Source organism: Haliotis asinina, chromosome 15, assembly GCF_037392515.1.
Source record: "Haliotis asinina isolate JCU_RB_2024 chromosome 15, JCU_Hal_asi_v2, whole genome shotgun sequence".
NCBI classification, from domain to species: Eukaryota; Metazoa; Mollusca; class Gastropoda; order Lepetellida; family Haliotidae; genus Haliotis; species Haliotis asinina.
In genome coordinates this window covers 49,311,510-49,337,308 of record NC_090294.1, presented here as the reverse complement: position 1 = coordinate 49,337,308, position 25,799 = coordinate 49,311,510, and the positions used below count along the sequence as shown (strand labels likewise).

Here is a 25,799-nt window from a genome sequence, read left to right as displayed (position 1 = left end):
TGCCAATATTTCAACATGGTATCTGGGGTTGGTATCTCAATTGACTAGCACTATTAAACAGGCACAGAACCTTGTACAAGCAGTCATAGACAAACAGGATTCCTGAAAGTGTGATAATCTTTACTATGACATTAAAACCCCATTCTAATCACAAATTTCACATATCTGCAAATAAAGATGTGTAACCTCTGCCATATTCACCAGGGTCCCAAATCCTAAAAGCGATCTTAGCGCGAAGACACCGTAAGCCAATGTTGAAATCACAGTGGAAGTTATGATCACCTTTGCACAAAGATCACTACCAATATTCCAGCAATAACATGGCAGAGATACCAGAAATGGGCTTCACACATTGTACCCTTGTGGGGAATCAAACCTAAGCTTTGGCGTGACGGGCAAACCCTGTAAACACTAGGTTGGGACTAGGGACACGTCCTGATCCACAAAGCATTTGTAGCATAATGCTATTCACAAGCTTATGATGAAGTATAGAGTTATGACAGGTAACATTACGAATTTTATTTTGTGGATCGGGAACCACAAACCTGGCATGACTCATACTGATGTGTTTCACTGAAATACCAGTCCATGATGTCATTTGTGGCGATACATACTGATGACAGATTATAATGAATAACAGGCAAAGTTGACTGGATAAACATCATCATCCAACAAAACCAAACAACAGACAAAAAATGTAAATGGTGACAAATGTATGACAACTGGAAAAGGAGAATGAAACATAACAATCATAACATAAATATGTGTTCCCAGCTTGAAAAATGTCTAAAAAAGTAACACAGAACAAAATGGTTTGATCCAGATTTGCCTCCATTTTGAGGATGATTAACGAAAATCTTGTTTTTTCAGGGAAAGGGGTCAAATTAAACAAATATGACACACAATGATCCAAGGGAAGCTAATTAGACTCAAGACTGTTTGCATAAATAAAGACTGTCAGTGCATGTATTCACATTGTACCAGTTCCCATCATTGCAAAATGGCAAAGACATTGGTGAACATTCAGTCGGTACACAAAGAAAATGGTGTCTGAAACCATGGTTACCAGGGAATTCACTATAACCTCTGATATGTTGTATTCTACGCATTCACATACCATTAACATAAATATCCACTGAATGAGACAAAAACGTATCTGAAACATAACAGATATTTGAAATTAAAGTCTGAAACTCAACTGACATGTTCTAGATAACCCATAGAAATATATAAACCATGTAACCCCTATCCTCTGTCACATGTGCCCTCCCCTACCCCACAACCCAATCCTTGCCACCTCAATTGTCCCACCAGTCTGTACTTGAGGCAGCAGTCCAAATTCTAAACAACATGGAGTGGCAGATCGAGAAAACCTCAGCGAAATATCCTCACCTAACTGTGCATGATCACAGAGTCAAAACTTAAACCCAGGACAAGAAAATCTGTGCCTCAGTTTAACATATACAATCCAGTATAAAATCCTTGATTAAAAATGTAAACAATTTGTTAATACTGACAATAACATCCACAGCATAACCCTGTTTAAATAACAAGAAACCATATTGGACAATCTTTTGGGTAATATTTCCAGAACAGGAGTATAATGTGCACTCATAATGCACTCTGACGTTCCCATGCCATATTGGTAGATATCTAAGTACAATGGCTTCGAACTTTCCTACACCTTCTGGACTTCATCCAGATATAGCGATGGCATCAGGAAACTGGCTTGGTCATCAGTGAATCCCCCAATATGCTGGACAACGCTCTGAAGCTCTTTTCGAGTCTCTATCAAACAATCTTCCATCTGCTGCTTCATCTTCTCAGTGTCCTGGATTTGCTGCTTCAAGTTGGCAATCTCACACTCTCTGTTTTCAAGATTTGATTCCAGGAGTTTAATCTTTAAGTCATACTCCTCCTTGACTCGTTGAAGCCGGTCTGCTGCTGCTTGTTGTTCATGTTTGTGAGCTTGACGAACAGCCGCTTCCTTCTCCCGGTTCTTCTGTGTTACCAGGGCCGCTGTTTCATGCTGGTGTTTGTTATCTGCCACAGCCAACTCTCGAGCTATTTCGACTTCCTGTTTCCTGCAGAAGAACGTATATATTTTCAGACAATACTACACACTAGGGCTGTGTATTAGCAAATAAATTGTATTGCAATATACAGCAATTTGGGTACCTGTATTGCGAAATGTATTGCAATACATTTGGAACTTACGTGTTCGATGGTGAGTGACACTAATTGCGCACAATGCTATTTTCTACATTATAAGTTCTAAAGATATATCTTATGGTTCTGAAAACAACGATCTGAAAATTAGTCATCAATTCAAATTTTCTTTGCACACAAATCATAGCATACATTCTGCCATTTTGTCATTGATGAAAATAAAAGAAAACATTTGTTGTGAATGAAAGTGTGTGTAGATTTTGATATCAACCATTATGAAAATCACATAAACTTCGCATCTTTTATACCCAGTATAACGGTCCTCGCAAAAAAAATATGCTGTAATATGTATCATTTGGAAAGCATTGTGTCAGATAGGTAATGACTGTTATGCACAGATACAGATGGACATTAAACACCAACAAGTGACACAGCTGATATTTCAGAGCTTGTTTATGGTCAATGAGTGTGACACATCATGCCTGTAACTTCATGAAAAACTTAGTGTGGGGAATTAATGATCAGCTTTAATGGGGTTTAATTCCATTGTGAAGCATCGCCTTTATGAATTAACCATCTACTTCCCAGACGCTGAACCATATCATTATCCTCCCTCTCAGCCATTCTGTAACACAAGGCCCTGATTAAACAGGTCTGGATTTGCCTCAGTCAGGACAGGGTTCAGAAACTCTAATTTTATCAGGGCACTTTTTTCAATTTCTATGGAGTAATTTCTTTCCTCAAAATTCTATACTTTCAGAGGACAATGTGTTACTTTAATCATTAACTGCAAGATTTTGAACCAACTGATTTACATATATACCCAGGAACATGTGGTTCATCAGGGTCTGTTTCACAAAATTATCGTAGACTGCTAAGACTGTTGTACCTCCTATACTGTAACATAGACTAATACAGTTGTAATTCTTCAAAGGCATTTAGAAGTTGGCGTAGCAATACAGGACAAATTTTATGGATAGCAACTTCTTGAGTATATTTTGACGACATTTTGGGGCTTAACAGCTGAGTTCAGCTCAACCTGATGAGGGGGCTAGGATGAGCCCTGAAACGTCGTCAAAATAAACTCAAGAAGTTGAGTATCCATAACATTTGTCCCGTATTAATACAGTTGTAGCGCTATGCTAGCTTTATGAAATATGGCCCAACTGAAGGAAGACGTCTAAAGAAAATATTTTGAAGTCAGTTTGCGATGATAAATAGAAGTAGTCTCACCTACAGACTGATATGTCAGAACTTTGCAGTCTGCCTTATAGAGAGCATGTGTCCAGCACAGAACAGGTGCATTCTTTCATCACTACATATATTTCTGTGGAAATAATGAGTCATGTCAAACTTTCCCTCAAATCAAATGATTACAAGATTTGAAAACTGATAATTAGATGTGTTTTCTTGTGATTCAAAGTTTGCAAGTGTCTGTTGAACAACTGTTGTGGCTGCATGACAAATTCTTTCAAAATCATTGAATATCTCTTGCTCCATAGGTTAAACAAGTCGATGAAATAAGCCAAAATCCAGGCAGACATCAAAATGTTACCAGCCCAAAAAGGCTTTAACCAGAATTTATGGTAAATTTATCCTGATGAATGGAACATCTAAAATTTTTTAATTGACCATCTGGCTGGCTAGTTGTCAATTTAGACCTTGTGCCACAGCGCATTTGGGGCCTAATGTTTCATACACTGGTTCAAAGTCTGAAACAGAGGACATCTGTGGGAAGTACTGTCATGCAATTTTTGTTGGACATTTGAAAATCTTTTTCTCTTTCAGTTTTCAGATTTTTGATACACTGTCCAATAAATTTTGAAAGCATACTCAACAGTTAGATAGTAGTTCTGCAAACATTGGAGTTGTCCTAAATACTGCTAAAACACACTGACCTAAATATCATGGACTATGGTCATCCCTTGAGTGGGTTGTCTGTGATAACCTGTAGCAGGCTATCTCAGCATAAAGTGCAGATGAGGACATACTGCCACACAAATGAATAAATCATCTGGTAACATGTGTTCGTGGGTGTAGAAACATGAGAACACTAATGCAATAATCAAGATAAACTCCATGTTTATATGCATAATATGTAATTCTTGCAATGATATCAGAAAAATATATCCCATATACTGTATGGTTTTAGAGAATTTATGTAAACCTATCTACTAGTTTCTACAAAGCTAATCATCATATAAAGAGACTTGAAGGTATTAGTCAGTCTTAGGTTGGTTTTGTGATCTCAACTATAAGTGTCATAAATATCAAATCAAAAGTTTAGAAAATATCAATGTACGCAGTTACTACATTGTCATTCCTGGTTGCTGTAGGGCGAAAACGTCCCTCTCACCATGGTAGTACAAGTGAGTTTGTGAGTCTGTCAGTGTCCTATCTACACCTAAGGAAGATATAACCACATCCAGTCTTGTTTTTTACCTACAAGTTATGGACAGCTATGTCTGCAGTCATTGATAGTTTAATTAATTGAAAATTTCTCGCTGGTGATCTTAACAATTCTGTATGTTTCACTTTTCAATACCAAACCCACATATCAAGATGAATATCTGCCCAGTTGACATTAATTTTCTTCAGCACTATGATTAAAACATTTTGTTCTGATCAGTGCAAGATGGCTACCTACACAGAACACAAATGTTTCAGTCGATGACAACATGGAAATAATGTGTTTAAAACCAGTCTACCTGAAACTGTGTGAAACACTGCCTTCATCGCCAGCATTCATGTAACAAATTCTGTTCTGATAAAAAGTGATGTAATATACAACAGCTGCGAATGGTAACTAGTGTGAGACACAAAACCTGTTGAACAAGGTATTCTGATATTGAATCTGTATTCACTTGCATATAGTTATGCCCTAACAAACTTTTCTGGCCCTTAAAAATCTATTCTCCATTCCTTCTCAAGGTCAGGCTTGCTGACATGGTTGACACGTCATTGTATTCCACTTGCGCAGATCGATGCTAATGCGGTTGATCACTGGATTCTCTGGTCCAGACTACAGTCCACTGCCATATAGCTGGAATAGTGCTGAGTGCGATGAAAAACTAAATTCACTCACTTACTCTCATTCCTTCTTAAGCTAGTAGATCTTCAGGAACAGAAGTATCGTAAAATACTTTTATAACGTACTACAAGGGACCACTGAAATTAGTTCGTTATATCCATACTTCGTAGTTCATGAAAATCCATTGAAAAAACACTAAAACACACGATACAGTACAATACATTCCTACTCAGTTTATTCATGCATTCATTCATTCATATTACATTCTTTTCACTACAAAGTCAGTGTGCACACTTGGCTAACTGCATACGTCCCACAGCCTCTTTCAAGTCGGCAAGCGAATCGAAAGAAGACATGTTAGTTGTTTTCTGTGCCACAGGAAAGGTCTTCAAAGATTGTAGAGCCATACTGGTGCGGCATGGTCTGTTTCATCACTGTTCGCGTCGTCATCATCGCATTCTGAATCAACTCGGGATATTTCATCACGCTGATTGGACACGGTCTTTACGATGTCGTCATCAGAGGGGAGTTCAGCAATGACAATGTTATTGTCAACTGTGATAAAGTCACTGATTGAGTTTGCTCAATTGACTATTCACACCATTGATTAGTGTTAAAACGGCCTGCCGAGGATTTCAAAGTAAGCATCGCTAAGAGGCAGTGACACTGATTGAGTTTGCTCAGTTCGTTATTCACACTGTTAATTAGTTTATCTAGACTCATGGGGATTGCAGATCAGTTCGATATTGCCATTAAGTATGTTATTTCACAACTTTTTTATATGATAATAAACAGAGGTTAATTCAAGACTTTTAAAACAGTTCGCTATATCTGTGTTCGTTATAAAAGTATTCTACTGTGCATTGGAGTGATACTTCAGATTAGAATCAATTTAAACTTCTTCACAATGCTGGATTATTACTGGTAATTAGGCCAGGCAGAAACTGTCTGTTTTCTGTGTTGTTTATGTCTGGTAATATTCCATGTTTTCTTTGTCAATGTGACGTGACAATAAACAGCTGTGTAGAACCAACACCCTGCGACGAGTCAGATATTATCTTGTCATAAACATCTCAGGTGTTGGCACACAAGGCAATCTTATCACACACACACAAACACGAGACGTCCCACATACCGGAGGATAAACAACCAACAAACTAACAACTGGCTTATAAGGTAGGACCTGTATACAATCCCATAATTCAACATTTCCTCTGTCTGCTGCTTAAGCTGTATAAGTGATAACATAGACAGATTCATTAGGCAATACAAAAGTAATTATTAGATTTTCAGGTACGTTTTTCATAGTCTATTGTATTTTGTATATTATACACTGAAGGAAGAAAAAAAGGATCAAATGAAAGCACAAGCGTTCACTTATTGTCTTCCTGGAAAATAGTAGAGGAACTCTTGTCATTTCATGAAACCCCTTAATTTTTTCTCTAAGTATATTTTGCACAATTACTTTTCCAGCTATCTATGGACAGTGACTCACAATGGAAGTGTGTGAATCATTTCATCCACCAAAACAAATGAACCCATTAAGATTTTCTTCATCTATGATGATATTATAATACTGATGGATCTATTAACATGTTTAGTATCATATTATATCTCACAAAACAAATTTTATAAACAAACAAAAATGATGCTAGGACAGAAATTTATACTGTGCAGACATTTCTTGTATAGACATGTCAGCATTTATGAATGTTTCCTCTACACATGCTGAATTTATCTGATCCTGGAAGAAGGAACCCCCAAATGCTATCATAGTCAGAGATTTTTGATACCAGTTACAAGTCTTCATAATATGATGACAAATAATTATTGCCTACTTCTGTAAATCATAGAACCATATTACTTCCAACACAGGTCATGGCACTATAACCAAGGGGTCAAAAATCCCATTGCCCGAAGCCCGGGACAAGTCAGTTTCATTTTGGGCTATCAAATAATGGTATCTGTGTTGTCTGTGGGCTACTTGATAATTTTCAATTGTGGTTTTGAACTGCATATAAACTTGGATTTCATTTCATGTCTGCTCTAAATCTAACTAATAAATTTCACAATAATAATTAAGTAGAGTTATCTTTCTGTGCTATTTATCAATCTTGATTATGTCATAAATATTGCCCTGTGGCAAGTGGCTTTTAAAAAGTATTTGAACCCAGGATTAAAACTGCTGTGGCAATGTAACCAAGGTGGCATTATGTCTAGGACAAAGCATAACACACTGCATTGTAACCATGGATGTATTGTAACAAGAGCTCCATTGTAACCAGGATGGCATTACAACAATAGTATTGTAACAAGGCGGCACTACAACCAGGACAGCATTGTATCGGTATACATTTATGTACATAAATGTATTTATAAATTGGGGCAGCACAATAACCTGGATGGTACTGCAACCAGGGCAACACTGTAATCAGGGCAGCACATTAGCCTGGATGGTATTGCAATCAGGGTGGACCCATGATGGTCCAGGGGTAGAATAGGTCTTCAGCAAGCCATTCTTGCCATAAAAGGCGACTGTGCTTGTGGTAAGAGGCGACTAAGGGGATTGGGTGGTCAGGCTTGCTGACTTGTTTGACACATGTCATCGGTTCCCGATTGCGCAGATCGATGCTCATGTTGTTGATCTCTGGCTTGTCTGGTCCAAACTTGATTATTTACAGACCGTTGCCATATAGCTGGAATATTGCTGAGTGCGGCGTAAAACTAAACTCACTCACTCACTCACTCGCAATCAGGGTGGCATTGTAATCAGGGCAGCCCAATAACGTGGATGGTATTGCAACCTGGGAGACATTGTAATCAGGGCAGCATAATAACCTGTATGGTATTGCAACCAGGGAGGCATTGTAATCGGGACAGCATAATAGCCTGGATGGTATTGCAACCAGGGCGACATTGTAATCAGGGCAGTACAATAACCTGGATGGTATTGTTATCAGAGCAACATTGTAATCAGCTCGGTAGCACAATAACTTGGATGGCATTGCAATCAGGGCGACATTGTAATCAGGGCAGCACAATAACCTGGATGGTATTGCAACCAGGGCGACATTGTAATCAGCTCGGTAGCACAATAACTTGGATGGCATTGCAATCAGGGCGACATTGTAATCAGGGCAGCACAATAACCTGGATGGTATTGCAACCAGGGCGACATTGTAATCAGGGCAGCACAATAACCTGGATGGTATTGTTATCAGAGCAACATTGTAATCAGCTTGGTAGCACAATAACTTGGATGGCATTGCAACCTGGGCGACATTGTAATCAGGGCAGTACAATAACCTGGATGGTATTGTTATCAGAGCAACATTGTAATCAACTCGGTAGCACAATAACCTGGATGGTATTGCAACCAGGGCGACATTGTAATCAGGGCAGCACAATAACCTGGATGGTATTGTTATCAGAGCAACATTGTAATCAGCTTGGTAGCACAATAACTTGGATGGCATTGCAACCTGGGCGACATTGTAATCAGGGCAGTACAATAACCTGGATGGTATTGTTATCAGAGCAACATTGTAATCAACTCGGTAGCACAATAACCTGGATGGTATTGCAACCAGGGCGACATTGTAATCAGGGCAGCACAATAACCTGGATGGTATTGTTATCAGAGCAACATTGTAATCAGCTCGGTAGCACAATAACCTGGATGGTATTGCAACCAGGGCGACATTGTAATCAGGGCAGCACAATAACTTGGATGGTATTGTTATCAGAGCAACATTGTAATCAGCTCGGTAGCACAATAACTTGGATGGCATTGCAACCAGGGTGACATTGTAATCAGAGCAGTACAATAACCTGGATGGTATTGTTATCAGAGCAACATTGTAATCAGCTCGGTAGCACAATAACCTGGATGGTATTGCAACCAGGGCGACATTGTAATCAGGGCAGCACAATAACCTGGATGGTATTGTTATCAGAGCAACATTGTAATCAGCTCGGTAGCACAATAACCTGGATGGTATTGCAACCAGGGCGACATTGTAATCAGGGCAGTACAATAACCTGGATGGTATTGTTATCAGAGCAACATTGTAATCAGGGCAGCACAATAACCTGGATGGTATTGCAACCAGGGCGACATTGTAATCAGGGCAGTACAATAACCTGGATGGTATTGTTATCAGAGCAACATTGTAATCAGCTCGGTAGCACAATAACCTGGATGGTATTGCAACCAGGGCGACATTGTAATCAGGGCAGTACAATAACCTGAATGGTATTGCAACCAGGGCGACATTGTAATCAGGGCAGTACAATAACCTGGATGGCATTGCAACCAGGGCGACATTGTAATCAGGGCAGTACAATAACCTGGATGGTATTGTTATCAGAGCAACATTGTAATCAGCTCGGTAGCACAATAACTTGGATGGCATTGCAATCAGGGCGACATTGTAATCAGGGCAGTACAATAACCTGGATGGTATTGTTATCAGAGCAACATTGTAATCAGCTCGGTAGCACAATAACTTGGATGGCATTGCAACCAGGGCGACATTGTAATCAGGGCAGTACAATAACCTGGATGGTATTGTTATCAGAGCAACATTGTAATCAACTCGGTAGCACAATAACCTGGATAGTATTGCAATCAGGCTGGCATTGTAATCAGGGCAGCACAATATCCTTGATGAACTTGTAACCAGGGCGACATTGAAACATGGTAGAATAGCAACTTGGATGGTATTGCAAACAGGGCGAAATAACAACAGATAAGAGTTGAAAACCAGGCCTAGGTGACATGGTAACGTGATACATGGTAAATAGCAAAAAAATCAAAAACCAAACCAAACAAAACCAAGAACATGACTGCAAATAAACTTCAACATTTAAAAATAATATTGCATGCCTTCAAATCTCTGTTGAAAAGATTTCGGAAACTCACTGCAGATCTATTGTGTTCATGACTACATTAAATGTGCTTTGTGAACCATGGCTTGTTTCCCAAGGTCACTGATTAAATCCAACGTAGAATAGACTCTTGAAAACACCACACCCTAGTGTCACGTTGCCCTACAAGGAGACAACTCGGTGGGTATATTACAGCAGAAACCCGGACCTGATGACCCTTTATTTGAATAACACAACCAGCTAAAGGCCATTATGTGCAACCCCTGCAAATATCACAGCAAGGAAATCAGCGCTGACAACCGAATGGCTTATTTCATCCTTCACTGATTCTAAATGTATCATAATTATATCTTTAAATGTCACTAAGAAACTGTCGTATCAAAGAAGACAGATGTGATTTAAAGAATTTGCACTAATATTCTAATTTCGATTTAAGAACAGAAGCCTGTAACTTTATCCAGATACTAATAAGCACTCACATTGAAGGGAAACAGAATTGGAAATCTGTAAACTCTGTTTATTCAGCTGTACAAAAATGTGTCCCTGAAATAGATTGGAAATCATTCAGAGGACTGTGTTCATTATTGAGCTGTTTCACTTGCTAGTTAACATCTCAAGATACTGTGAGTATTCTTCTCTGTGATGATCCCGTCCTTTGAAATTTATTTCAGTCTTAAATCACTTTCTTTCTCCCGAATAACAACAGTGTCATCATTACCAAGCTGACACATTTCTAAATTCACTCATTATAATATACTATCCATCAAAGTTTAGACTCATTTGTGGCACTCACTATTTGTTATGCATATATATGGTTAAATCGAAGATGAATTTCTGCAAACCAAATGCAGATGAATTGCATGGGGATTAAGCATCAAATTGCTGAAAAGCATGTGCAGATACTGTGCATGTGTAAGGTTTGTTAAAGGGGCACTGATGCGGAGCAGTTTCCGTGGACTGGTGTAAACTTTTGTTATTGTTTTTCTCCCGTGAGTACCCGGATGATATCCCAGAATTCGTGACTGGTTCGTGACCTCTGCTGCGCAGTCCGTAAGCGCAATTGATAGTTTAATTATAGACAGATCAACTGAGGTGAAGTCATTTGTACTTCATTACAAATGTATTATGAAAACAAATGAAACACTTTGAAGGTTAATCATCTGCCAGTGGTAGAAATGGTAAAAAAAACTATTAGGACGGGAAAATAACGAAGCCAGTGTACGTCTCTATATTTTGTCTCATAACCCTAATTAGTTTACTGTCATATTTGTATGATTCTGAAAATTAATAAAAGAACCCACGATTTGCTCATACTCATAGTAAATTTCTAACATAACAGCAACATTTATACATTGTATAGATTGCCAATGTGGTTCCTATTTCACACACATACGCGATCTAGTGTGTGTTTTCTGTCATACAGATTCTGCTGAATGCTACAACAAATAAATTAAAACAAAATGCAAACAATGAATGTAAAACAGACTAATTTTATAGCAACAATGTCAGGCTACTACCTTGTTCAGGAATGTATCCATCAATATCCACGTAAAAGAAATCGTATTCCATTCATCTGCAGTTGGTAAATAATCGTGCTCTGTGTCGCGTGTCTTACAACTGTCTCATTTGCGAAAAAGTAACACATCGTTTCACGTCTTTCATTGGTGAAAACCAGATAAACCTCTCATTGGTCTCCCAAGATAGTACACCTGGCAACTAATTGTATGATGTCCACTATTCTAAGTAATTTAGTTAACCAATATTGAGCAATCAATCAATCAACGCAAGGGTGGTTAATTCTTTGAAGGGAGGATGTTGTTTTTGCACTCACACTTTACGACAGGGTGTAGTCATCTACACACACTGCCTTTTGACAAATCCGCTAGAAGATAAAAGTAATTAATCAATCAGTGTGTTATCGGTTAATCCTTTGATCGATGTTTGTTTTTGTAACTCAGCTGATAAACCCTCTTGCATCACTTACATGCATATATTACATAACATACAATACATTTGCCATTACAGACCTTAATTTATAATGTTGAGTATTTACTCCAGACAGGAGAAATGCCAAATGGGAACCTTTGATGAGTAACCGAAGTGGTGTTGCTACTAATTATACCTGTTATAAATTCATGAATTGACCATCCAGAGAATGATGACAAATAACACGTGTAGGTTTACACCATCAAACGCGAGTTACAGCAAGGAAGATGTAATCTCTGTGTCGCATGCAGCGTGTAAACACTTATGGGCCGAAACTGTTTTGAGGATACCAACGGAATTTCGTTACATAAGGAATACACACAGGCATTTGCTGTGTACTTTGGTAAATAGGTGAAATAAGGGGGTTTTTTTATGTAAGACAATTTTCAGATTTCTCTACCAAAGGCAAAGTCATCGTTTTTTGGTTTACGAATTCAAATACATCAACTGTGTGTTATTATTATCATAAATAATAAACCATTGTAGCTACCATAGCTACCAAAATTTACGTATGCTATTTGCTATCACAGCTCAACCAACACTCAAAACTACCTAAATATAAAGCTTTGCAATCTTCCGTACTGAAACAAATGGCTTGCTACGTGCCTGTAGACATCATATTTTGATGTAACATGATTAAATATCGAGGTTAAAAACACAGAAATAGGATCAAATTGGATCAGTAAGTATACCATCCAAGCATCCGAAAAGAACTACACTGCTGGGATATATGGTTACGATCAGACAAGGAATACCATGGATATTTTTAAACAAATGGCATGTGATGGGCATCCGGCCTCCTGACTGCTTAGGTGAAGAAATTCTGCTAATATGGACAGGAGCCCAGTTCCTTTGTCCGTCACGGTCGAAGGAGTGGGCGCTGACCAATTTGCGGTCTGCTTTCGTAATTAGAACGTTGGCGAGAAGCATTATTCGCTCCGCATCAGTGCCCCTTTAAGGACTTGCCAATTTTCACTGAGTTTCATCATTCAATGGACTCATGACAGTTACTAGTTCATGTGTAAACCTTAAAACAGTCAGGAATATTTTGCAAAATCAAGTTTAGAAAAGTTGACTGAAGTAAGTGGCTACAGTTACACAAGTGAGTCTAAATTTTCGATGGTGGTATACTTTCAGAAAAATATATATTGCCTTGTCAGAAATACACCTGGATTTATTTCCTATGTAAGCTGGATGCTTTCAACACAAACTAAGTGTCCATTGAGTGAAACTTTACCTGTCAAGCTACTCTTGTGCAAGCATTTGCTTTCCAAAATGGTGGTCTGCTTTTTAATCTGAAACTTGGGCTGTGTTTTAGTAAATTGTCATAGTAGGATATTGTCATGATTTTGTCATCATCATCAAAGATATATATGGAATCAGTTCCAGGCCAAAGTAGTGCCCTCCAAACAGCATGAGACTGAAACCTAAACAGGTAGCTCTTCTGTATTATAATGCCTGACTATCAAATTTCAAACTCCATTTTGCACATTTCATTGTGTTTAATATCATCCAAATTGAAAAAATAACAACTGCATTTCATTAATAAAAAACTGAAATATTTGATACCTGTAATAACAAAACGAATTTATGTCTGGAAATGGTTTGATTCAGTGAATATGAAAGTGAAACATGTCAGCTCTTGTGGCAGTTTATGTTTGATACTTGATGTCACCTGTTCAAAACATCTTTATATCAACTACTAGTGGTTGCTATTCTGGTGGCAAAGGATCGGGACAATTTGACAATGATTTGCCGGCTTTTGCATTTTGCTTTTGTTCATACATGTGTAGTGCTGATCCTGATTCGCAAATGTCCAAATTGTACAACTTTTTTAAGCCTTCAGTGCTCTCAGTGCCTGTCACAAATGTCACACTTAAATCTCACACTTAAATGTCACACTTAATGATGACACAGGAGAGAAACACCATAATGTTACAGTAACTTAGCCGACTGTCACTATATCCACTGACAATAACCATTGCCCCTTCAGATAATCACTATGCCATTACACTCCTTGTAACATTTCTCAGTAACTATCCACTTGAATACATTAAAGTATAAATAGAGGACACTAAATGACATTCCATGTACACATGTAATACCATTTTTACTGAACAAGATAATACTTTGGTATCAAATGAGCCACAGTGAATTTGATACTAAATCTTTTAAGAGTTTAATAAAATGGGATTTCACGGAAGAGAGTTTAGTATTGTTTGAACATGGATTGATGGAAACTTCCCTGCAGTGTGATGACTCTCAGCTCTCTGTGAGTTAAGCAAGGTCTAATGGTATTGTGACAGAGGTATTAGCATTGTGACGTCATAACTGTAAACAATTATGACACCATACGTTGAGTGATTAACACTACTGTGACATTGTGGTAAAAATATTACAGAATCTTCCATTGGCGAGACGTAAACCCAAATATCACATATGCCCCACCCTTGACTATTAAACAATCAATTCACTGCTTAACCTTTCTGACTTCTGAATAATTACATGGCAACATATGTTTTGTTGAATCTCTAAGTGACAAATTTCAAAATACCTACTTGCATCATAAGCTACAAACCAAACAACCAAACATTTCCTCAAGACAACTGGCTCAAGTTCACACTGATCTCAGCATAAGGACTGACTGTTTACTGTATATCCACAAACACAGAACGTAATGCTAAGACAGGTTATGAAATAGTCGTAGACATGATCGGAGATGTTATTTACGAGAATCTTTGTAAATAATGTGGACATGAACAATTGCTGGCAGTTCTCCTGAAATCACCTTTGTCTGAATAAGACATATAACCTTTCTGTTGTAAGTATTCAGCAGATAACAGATCAGTGCAGAGCTATGGGGTGAACTAAGTCCTAGTCCTTCAGAATGACAGGCAGGCGCTACTCAAGGCTTTGTGTGAGCAGGCAACAGGAGATCTAAGTGTCCAATAAAATACATTAAGCTTGAAGATAGTCTGCGTCGGGTCTGTTGTGTCAAGTGACACTCACTTAGCTATGGTGGTATCTAGGTACACACTCTCCAACAAACACCCAGTGTCGATACTGACACATACCTCTGTTGATAGTACTGTCAATACTAGTACCACTACTGTTGATACTGAGGACAGTTACTCCTGTCAATACTAGTACCACTACTGTTGATACTGAGGACAGTTACTCCTGTCAATACTAGTACCACTACTGTTGATACTGAGGACAGTTACTCCTGTCAATACTAGTACCACTACTGTTGATACTGAGGACAGTTACTCCTGTCAATACTAGTACCACTACTGTTGATACTGAGGACAGTTACTCCTGTCAATACTAGTACCACTACTGTTGATACTGTGGACAGTTACTCCTGTCAATACTAGTACCACTACTGTTGATACTGAGGACAGTTACTCCTGTCAATACTAGTACCACTACTGTTGATACTGAGACAGTTACTCCTGTCAGTACTAGTACCACTATTGTTGATACTGAGGACAGTTACTCCTGTCAATACTAGTACCACTACTGTTGATACTGAGACAGTTACTCCTGTCAGTACTAGTACCACTACTGTTGATACTGAGGACAGTTACTCCTGTCAGTACTAGTACCACTACTGTTGATACTGTGGACAGTTACTCCTGTCAGTACTAGTACCACTACTGTTGATACTGAGGACAGTTACTCCTGTCAATACTAGTACCACTACTGTTGATACTGAGACAGTTACTCCTGTCAGTACTAGTACCACTATTGTTGATACTGAGGACAGTTACTCCTGTCAATGCTAGTACCACTACTGTTGATACTGAGGACAGTTACTCCTGTCAATGCTAGTATCACTACTGTTGATACTGAGGACAGTTACTCCTGTCAATGCTAGTATCACTACTGTTGATACTGAGGACAGTTACTCCTGTCAATACTAGTACCACTACTGTTGATACTGAGGACAGTTACTCCTGTCAATACTAGTACGACTACTGTTGATACTGAGGACAGTTACTCCTGTCAATACTAGTACCACTACTGTTGATACTGTGGACAGTTACTCCTGTCAATACTAGTACCACTACTGTTGATACTGAGGACAGTTACTCCTGTCAATACTAGTACCACTACTGTTGATACTGAGGACAGTTACTCCTGTCAATGCTAGTATCACTACTGTTGATACTGAGGACAGTTACTCCTGTCAATACTAGTACCACTACTGTTGATACTGAGGAGAGTTACTCCTGTCAATACTAGTACCACTACTGTTGATACTGAGGACAGTTACTCCTGTCAATACTAGTACCACTACTGTTGATACTGAGACAGTTACTCCTGTCAGTACTAGTACCACTACTGTTGATACTGAGGACAGTTACTCCTGTCAATACTAGTACGACTACTGTTGATACTGAGGACAGTTACTCCTGTCAATACTAGTACCACTACTGTTGATACTGAGACAGTTACTCCTGTCAGTACTAGTACCACTATTGTTGATACTGAGGACAGTTACTCCTGTCAATGCTAGTACCACTACTGTTGATACTGAGGACAGTTACTCCTGTCAATGCTAGTATCACTACTGTTGATACTGAGGACAGTTACTCCTGTCAATACTAGTACCACTACTGTTGATACTGAGGAGAGTTACTCCTGTCAATACTAGTACCACTACTGTTGATACTGAGGACAGTTACTCCTGTCAATACTAGTACCACTACTGTTGATACTGAGGAGAGTTACTCCTGTCAATACTAGTACCACTACTGTTGATACTGAGGACAGTTACTCCTGTCAATGCTAGTACCACTACTGTTGATACTGAGGACAGTTACTCCTGTCAATACTAGTACCACTACTGTTGATACTGAGGACAGTTACTCCTGTCAATACTAGTACGACTACTGTTGATACTGAGGACAGTTACTCCTGTCAATACTAGTACCACTACTGTTGATACTGTGGACAGTTACTCCTGTCAATACTAGTACCACTACTGTTGATACTGAGGACAGTTACTCCTGTCAATGCTAGTATCACTACTGTTGATACTGAGGACAGTTACTCCTGTCAATACTAGTACCACTACTGTTGATACTGAGGAGAGTTACTCCTGTCAATACTAGTACCACTACTGTTGATACTGAGGACAGTTACTCCTGTCAATACTAGTACCACTACTGTTGATACTGAGGAGAGTTACTCCTGTCAATACTAGTACCACTACTGTTGATACTGAGGACAGTTACTCCTGTCAATGCTAGTACCACTACTGTTGATACTGAGGACAGTTACTCCTGTCAATACTAGTACCACTACTGTTGATACTGAGGACAGTTACTCCTGTCAATACTAGTACGACTACTGTTGATACTGAGGACAGTTACTCCTGTCAATACTAGTACCACTACTGTTGATACTGTGGACAGTTACTCCTGTCAATACTAGTACCACTACTGTTGATACTGAGGACAGTTACTCCTGTCAATGCTAGTACCACTACTGTTGATACTGAGGACAGTTACTCCTGTCAATGCTAGTACCACTACTGTTGATACTGAGGACAGTTACTCCTGTCGATACTAGTACCACTACTGTTGATACTGAGGACAGTTACTCCTGTCAATACTAGTACCACTACTGTTGATACTGAGGACAGCTACTCCTGTCAATACTAGTACCACTACTGTTGATACTGAGGACAGTTACTCCTGTCAATACTAGTACCACTACTGTTGATACTGTGGACAGTTACTCCTGTCAATACTAGTACCACTACTGTTGATACTGAGGACAGTTACTCCTGTCAATACTAGTACCACTACTGTTGATACTGAGGACAGTTACTCCTGTCAATACTAGTACCACTACTGTTGATACTGAGGACAGTTACTCCTGTCAATACTAGTACCACTACTGTTGATACTGAGGACAGTTACTCCTGTCAATACTAGTACCACTACTGTTGATACTGAGGACAGTTACTCCTGTCAATACTAGTACCACTACTGTTGATACTGAGGACAGTTACTCCTGTCAATACTAGTACCACTACTGTTGATACTGAGGAGAGTTACTCCTGTCAATGCTAGTACCACTACTGTTGATACTGAGGACAGTTACTCCTGTCAATACTAGTACCACTACTGTTGATACTGAGGACAGTTACTCCTGTCAATACTAGTACCACTACTGTTGATACTGAGGACAGTTACTCCTGTCAATACTAGTACCACTACTGTTGATACTGAGGACAGTTACTCCTGTCAATGCTAGTATCACTACTGTTGATACTGAGGACAGTTACTCCTGTCAATACTAGTACCACTACTGTTGATACTGAGGACAAATACTCCTGTCAATACTAGCATCACTACTGTTGATACTGACTGTTACTACTATTGATAATGAGGACAGTTACTACTGTCTATACTAACAATTACAGTCTGTATTATACATTTGATATTGTTGGTGGTTGTGGAAGAAAAGGCCTGTGTGACTTCTATGGTGACAATAATATAATTTATACTTGTATAAATACTACCTAAACCAGCAGTAACATCCGTGGACACTAACAGATACAGCATATAATATGATAAACAATCTCCAAGTGAATAAATTTATAAAGAAAATCCAAATCAAGTCCAGAATGATTAGGAGAGTGAAGTTTGACCCAGGGTTCATTAGAGTTAATAACAACTTTTATTTTAATTTTGAAAGAATACCGTTGTCAAGTAAATGTGGGCTTAATATAAACAGTAAAGTCTTAAAAACAGCATGGAGTTAAACCTAATGACTTTTCCTGGTGAAATCTGAATGCTATGAAGTTTAATTGTGTCATTTCTCATGACAGAGGAATGGACAGATGAAAGGACAGCTCTAACTTGGGTGGGTGGGGTCTAGCAGTAAACTGAAATTAACGAGACTTACTTTCTTAATGAGGACATACTGTACCCTGAAGTCAACCTGGGGGGTGAAAGTCACTCAACTAAACACACTACATGACTGAGTACCAGGAAAAGGAGAAGAAACTTGTTGGCTCCTTCATTCAAATTTTATCCTAATGGTAAAAATAACGACATTGTTTCAATTCATATGTTGGCATAAGTCTAACTTAAAGTGTGGGAGTTATGTTTACAGTTGCTTTAGTGCATTGACTGGCATATCATTAAGTCTAACTTAAAGTGTGGGAGTTATGTTTACAGTGCGCCTCAGAGCATTGATTGGCATAAGTCTAACTTAAAGTATGGGAGTTATGTTTACAGTTGTCTTAGTGCATTGACTGGCATATCATTAAGTCTAACTTAAACAGTGGGAGTTACAGTATTAGCACAAAGACCACTTAAGCATAAAAACATTTACTATTGTATCGCCCAGAGTGTCGTAAGTCTGCGTACACTATAAGAGTTATGACACTGTGTTATGATTGCCTCCTGACACAGGAGCCAGAGCTCTATTATCGCTACACTGTCCCAGGCAGCATTAACTCGACTCTTTCACTCCAGCTTGATCTCTCACCTCTTGAGTTTGGCAACAGTAGCCTCAGCTATCTTCCTCTCCTCTGTGCGAACCCGAGCCACGGCAGCGAGACAATCTGTCTCCCCCTTCTTCTCTGCTAGGCTTAATGCTTCTTTCAGGGCCAGTTCCCCTTTTGTACGCTCTTCCTTCACTTGTTCCAGTGCCAGTTTCTGCATGGCCATTTCTACCTTCAAACATTCTTCCTGGAAGTCAAGTATTGTTTCAGATTTGAATTACCTTAAATTAAAAACAATTGTCAAAAACTTGAATTGTCTTCAATTTGTGTCATATTTGCCATAGGGCTGCAGTGTGATACTAGCATGCATGGGCAGTCTTTGAAAAGAGATGGATTGTAATATTCTTTTTTCTCTTTGAAGAATTGGGAAGAAAATTAGTGTCCATTTTTATGTCACTTTTAGCAACATTCCAGGGATATCATCAAATGGGATACCAGAAATGGGCTCCACACATCATACTCATGAAGAGAATCAAACCTGAGTCTTCGGCATGAAAAGCAAACGCTTTAACCCTACCACAATGCAAAATGAAGGTACCGGTACTTAACCCATCAAACACAATGTTTCAATACTTTCTTTGACTTAGGCGTGTGTAGTGAGGTAAGATTTAGTGTCACATTGGCGATATTTCAACCATACCATAACTGCTTCCTGTACCATGCAGTATGCCTTTCAGATGATATAACGATAGATACTGCAGCATGATAGCCAGGTCACAAATGTTGTTTCATGGTTTGTCCCCACCATGCTAGTGTGCATGGACGAAGCCAAAATGGTAAACATCTCATTTCATCAAGTTTCCGTCCCATGTTAGCTGACATTGTTGAATACAAACTGAATACTGTTCAAAGCATTGTTTAAACTAAATCTTGAACGATGGGGTAGCCTAATGGCTAAAGCGTTTGCTGGTCATGCTGAAGACTTGGGTTTGAATCCCCACATGGGAATAATGTGTGAAGCCCATTTCTGATGTCCTCTGCTGTGATATTGTTGGAATATTGCTAAAAGCAGCTTAAAACCTTTCTTACTCACTTAAACTAAATATATCATTTTTTCTCTTTAGTGGATTTACAATGACAAAAAGTCACAGCTACAAATCATCTGACAAAAATGTAACTTTTAATTTAGCACAAGGTTCTGAAATTTTCCATAAGGCCAACCCAATTTTATTTCTTGCTTAACTGATTTTTGTCCTGAGGCATTAAACGTATTAAAAATTAAAATCACAAGTCAAAGTTAGACTTAGCATAATACTTCTAAATATTAAAAGTATTTTACTTCTGGCAATTTACTACTGTATATAGGGCCAAAAAACAATACAAAGAGTTTACATTCTTGGCCAATAAAAACAGGGATTATATTTTTTGAGCATGAAATTTAAATTTTTTTCTTTTATTCTTGAAAAAAACATGACTGGCAGATCTGCTAAACAAGAGATGAAATTAGTGTGGCCTAAAACAGAATCAACGTTGAATATTGGCCAAAACCCTAATGAACCTCATGTCTGAAGCCATGCAAGGTTTTAATAACTTTTCATGTCACTGGCCCCGAATGAAGGTCGTAGGGTGTGCTTTTATTGTGATTCAGTGGTTTGTGACCAGTACTCACAGCAGTGTGCGATGAATGATAAGGACATCACAGAAACCAACAACACGAGTCCTGACACATTGAAGGTCAAACATTATCCCATATCAACACAAACACGCTGGAGAAATGACACTATCAGTCCCACTAGTCTATGACACCTTAAACTCAGGCTAGTGTTCTTAATAGCTAATATGGATTTACTTCACAGATGCAGCAAAATTATAAATTTGTGTTCATAAAACAAAATCTCAAATTTCACAATTGGTATCACTGTTTGATAAAGAATTACCAAAGGAGATAAAAATCAACTGTCATTCAGTTGTACAAAAATTTACAATTAAGTTGTAAGAGGTATCTGCATTCAGATGTAAGTTCTCGTTCGGTCATAAAAACGACTTATTAGACTTTGCCCTTATGCATGAAACAGAGACAGACATGGATACCAGTACAATAGGATTCAATATTCACATTTGTCTGCCAGTCTGAGACTATAGAATTATGCTAGATGGAATCCCAGTGATTGTGTCTTCACTGACTAGAAGTATTTGTAAACTATAATTCCGAACCAGTTCATGTTTCAGTTAAGCTTCAAACTAAAACTGACTAAAACTAACAGAAAATTAACATGTAAACATTTTTGTCTTGTTCATGTAGCACCTACAACAAATACTGAGGCCCAGGGCAATAACAAAAAGACAGGAATGAATGTACACTGGTCTGTTAACAGGAGTGAAAGCATTGTACCTTTAGGGGTAGACTGCCCTCAAGGTCTGATGTCCATTTCCTGGGTAAATGGGACCAATTACTTTGAATCATGCATGAAATAACATACTGTCAGTGTTCAATTGTATGTCAGCAATGATTGTCAGATTGTGTAATATTAATTAAAGCCAAGAGACCAAATGGTGGGTTTTAATGCCTTAAACCAAATCTACTAGGACAGCAGTCAATGTTTCTGTTGTTTAACATCATATGTGAAAAGATTTTCAAGTGTAATGTCGCATTTTTCATCTATGCATTATTCAACCAACAAACTGAAAGAATGAGCACTGCAAACCTCCCAAGGGCTGTACAGAATAACTGAGTTGGGTCGTGACTTACATGAGAGGAAAATTAAATTCAGCCTGTGTTTATGTTACCAATGAGTTGTATAATAGTAATTTCCAACTTGACTGGACCACAGACATGGCTCATCAAACACCCTCAAATGCCTTTTGAGCAGAATTTCAACAGAATGGAAAGGTAAAGTTGGTTTAACCTTAAGCTTCTTGTCCATTTCCTTTAACATTTTCCGAATTATTTTCTCTTGATCCAACTTGGCCTGTTTATTGGCCTGTTGAACTGCGGCTTCCTGTCCGCCTTGGGCCTGTCGCCATACTGCTTCCTCGGCATGGCGTATTGCCAGAAGCTTCTCTTGCTCAATACGTTCCACTTGGCGGCGGTGGATCTCATGGCCAAATCCTGCATTTTACAAACAGAAATATTAACAGACTGGCAACAGGCTGCATGTTCCAAACATTTAATTACACTTTGGGGATATTTGATTAAATTGTGTGTCAGTTGATTCAACCAAACGTATTCCAAAAAATGTTTATCACATATTCATACTTCTTCACTTTCTTCAACAGTTTATAACAGTAAAAATATATCTTGTTTAATTACCTACATGCAATAAACAATTGCTGCATTTAACATATGTCCGGTATTCAGAAAATAGATGGCATGTCAAAACTGTGAAAAACAAAATATATTTGCTTTCTGAGATCCACTGCAGTGAACAACATAAGTTCAAAAGTTGAGGAAACTAATGTCCCTTTTTCTAACAGTTACTCATCAGTGATATTTCTTATTCCACATATTTCTATGAAAAGTTAAATACATACTTTTATAACAATGTCTTGGTAGAGAGGGCTTGTGAAGCTTACAAACTGATCAGATTTGAAATCTTATTGATTTAGATGTACATTGCTTTTAATGAGTAACAGAACACATCTACAAGTGTAAAATCTTAACATGTTGAAGATGTCAGACATAAATATACCTATGACTTCTTTTGAGTATCATATAAATCTTTTAAGTCAAAATAATTTGTGCCATACCATCACTGACCAACAGGCAGTTATTATGGAAGACTAATTATTTACGACCCCCATTATAATCACTATGGCAGATGACTGCATCTCTGATTGACTTTTCTTGTTCTTGTTAGAAGCAGTCATTTAACTGAAAATGTTGAACAAAACAGATAAATGACAGAAAATTTTAAAAACACACAATAGTGAGAATGCAATGTCAGAAACATCCACAAATATCTTACTACATGCTGATGCTACCTTAGAACTGTCATTTGTCACTACCTTTGTCATTTCTTACCCAAAATATATTTTAGTAGTCAGCTTTTTGGCACTCATATCCATGCACATTGCCTGCTCACCGCAAATCATCCAGATATTTTGCTCAATGTGAATTCTAGCAAAATACAGAGTATGCATTGCTTGGATCAATTTGTTTTCAGATTGGTTTATGTAAGGTGGATGAAAATATTTCAAAAAGATTCCTCACTGATTTTAATGATAAATTATTTCAGTGCTGTTTAGATACTTGAACAGTTTATCTGCTAGAAAGTAACTTTTGATAATCCCTCCTCAACAAATCATGACCAAATTCTATCCATAAATTTCATAAAACAGAAATAAGAACATCTGCTCATATTATGCTATTGTTACAGTAAACAGTATAAATGGAAGATTTCAGAAATGTCACAGAGCAAATTAAGGTTAAACTGGTTGTTTGTCCCCACATGTTTGATAGTGAGGCTATCAACATATTTAATATGAGTTGTTAGATGTAACCGTAACTGGCTGGTCAAAATATGGAAAATATAAAGGTAAAACAAACTGCATGAGGAGTCAAATATTCATGCCAGAGTTTGTTCTGATATCACATCGATCATTGAACACAACATAAATCATTCTAAGTGTTGTTAATGAAGCATACTTTCTGAACCTTAAAAACCTTTTCTCGAGAAAGCCATGCTGTTTTATCCAATGAATGTTTTTTTTCAGATATGTCCCGTTTCAGAGGCATTGGATGATATGTTATGTGGAAACAGGCATCAGTTTCACTTACCTAAGATCCTTTTATGAGTAAAATCTTGAACAACCACGGGTCGTGTTTCCTCGTATCGTCTGGGAACAACTGGGTACCTCGGGGTTGACAGTGAGGGTAGTGCCAGCTCCATTATGAAAATATAACGGGTAATATTCCTTTTCCTTACCCACAAAAGTTGCTATCGAGCCGAGCTGTTCGTGCACCGAAGATTATTTACTTAGCAATCAGTTAAAAGAAAATTACACGACCCATGACAGTCGAGTAATCGCACGCATAGAACCTCATAGAAACATACCTCACGCGACATTTATTGGTATTTGTGCATTAAGCGTTTCATTGATCAAGAAATCGATGGCCAAATCAGCTATCTGAACCACATGCTCTCAATGTTGACATTTGACCGCATCACAACTGTACCACCTTCCACTAAATATAGTTCAGTGTTGTTTTTCTTTCCATAATTCTTTAATGCTTTGACTGTTGTGGTACTTATCCTCTATGGCCATCTGTGAAAATCTGGTTTAAAAGAATCAAATGTTTTTTTAAACGCGACTTTTTTTCACTAATTAACGAGCGCTCATGCGGAAGGCTATCCAACTCTATTCGGCGTCGTTCCGTATCCATTAGAGATCGCGTACTTGGTCACGATATATCGCGAGACTGGAACGTGTGACGTCACATTATCAGCTCATGGCCGACGGAAAGTTTGGGGTGGAGGAGCTGTGGTACATATTTTATTGATATTTGTGTATTGACTGGAACTTTGGTGGCCAGAAAATGCCCATTTTATTTATTACATTGTTACATATCGTACTGTGCATGTTTGAGGACCGGTTTACTTTGTCAGACACTTGTCATGTGGATACAGATGATTGTAAACATGAGTACGGGCATGCCACGTGCTTCACGTGCAGAGTGAGGTTCTGTGCCAGATCTGTATGATTGGCGTCAAGGTGAACTTGTGATTTGTAATGTAACAACTTGAATAGTCAGGAGGCCATTCTAGGTTTTGTATCCGGAAGGGGAATTGACAATTATGATCCGTAAAGCAGTGTTATCAGTGAGGACAGGTATGTTGTGACTCCCCAACGCCACGTGGGGCAAGATTGTCTCAGATCGTAACCCTCCCCGTCTATAAGAGTATCTTGACTGAAGTAATTAAATGAATTGACAGTTGAGTAAGAAGCGTTGAAAATTATTTCTAACCATTAGTTCATGAAATGATCATTGTTGATTCTGCTATAGGCTGAACGTATAGCCAAGGAATATTGAAGTACCTTCTTAGTACTACCGAGACTCTGGACATGGCCAGATTGCTCATTTGAATCATAGGGTATAATTCTGTTTGGCTTTTATAGAAACACATGTCAGTACACTTATGTATGTTCAAACATAGCAGGGCGGTGGGGTAGCCCAGTGGTTAAAGCGTCCGCTTGTAATGCTGAAGACCAGGGTTCGATTCCTCATGTGGGTACAATGTGTGAAGCCCATTTTCT

The 25,799-nt window shown here is 38.3% G+C and overlaps 2 protein-coding genes across 3 annotated transcripts in view; one reads left to right on the top strand and one right to left on the bottom strand.

The window, feature by feature from the left end:
• Positions 1–504: 504 nt before the first annotated feature.
• On the bottom strand, positions 505–24,943 carry LOC137264868 (uncharacterized protein C6orf163 homolog). Its single transcript, XM_067800212.1, has 4 exons — positions 24,322–24,943; positions 22,451–22,653; positions 19,589–19,791; positions 505–2,084 (listed from the first exon to the last, which is right to left on the bottom strand). The coding sequence occupies exons 1-4, from the start codon at positions 24,431–24,433 to the stop codon at positions 1,679–1,681; spliced, it is 924 nt and encodes a 307-aa protein (XP_067656313.1). The 5' UTR covers positions 24,434–24,943; the 3' UTR covers positions 505–1,678.
• Positions 6,336–25,799, top strand: part of LOC137264867 (peroxisome proliferator-activated receptor gamma coactivator 1-alpha-like) — a 38,265-nt gene continuing 18,801 nt past the window's right edge. Inside the window, exon 1 of one of the 2 annotated variants that reach the window (XM_067800211.1) lies at positions 6,336–6,376. The gene's annotated coding sequence lies outside the window, so the exon portion shown is untranslated. Of the gene's footprint in view, positions 6,377–24,939; positions 25,029–25,799 lie in introns of those variants that run through there. The other variant, XM_067800210.1, reaches the window with a different exon arrangement.

What these genes read in the sequence shown, in the direction of transcription:
- LOC137264868 (XM_067800212.1), bottom strand. Translation starts at nt 24,433, where the DNA reads ATGGAGCTGGCACTACCCTCACTGTCAACCCCGAGGTACCCAGTTGTT. An exon ending in TACTCATAAAAGGATCTTAG is followed by an intron (nt 22,654 to 24,321) that starts GTAAGTGAAACT and finishes TGTAAAATGCAG; the next exon opens with GATTTGGCCATGAGATCCAC. An exon ending in ACTGTTGCCAAACTCAAGAG is followed by an intron (nt 2,085 to 19,588) that starts GTGAGAGATCAA and finishes GTTCTTCTGCAG; the next exon opens with GAAACAGGAAGTCGAAATAG.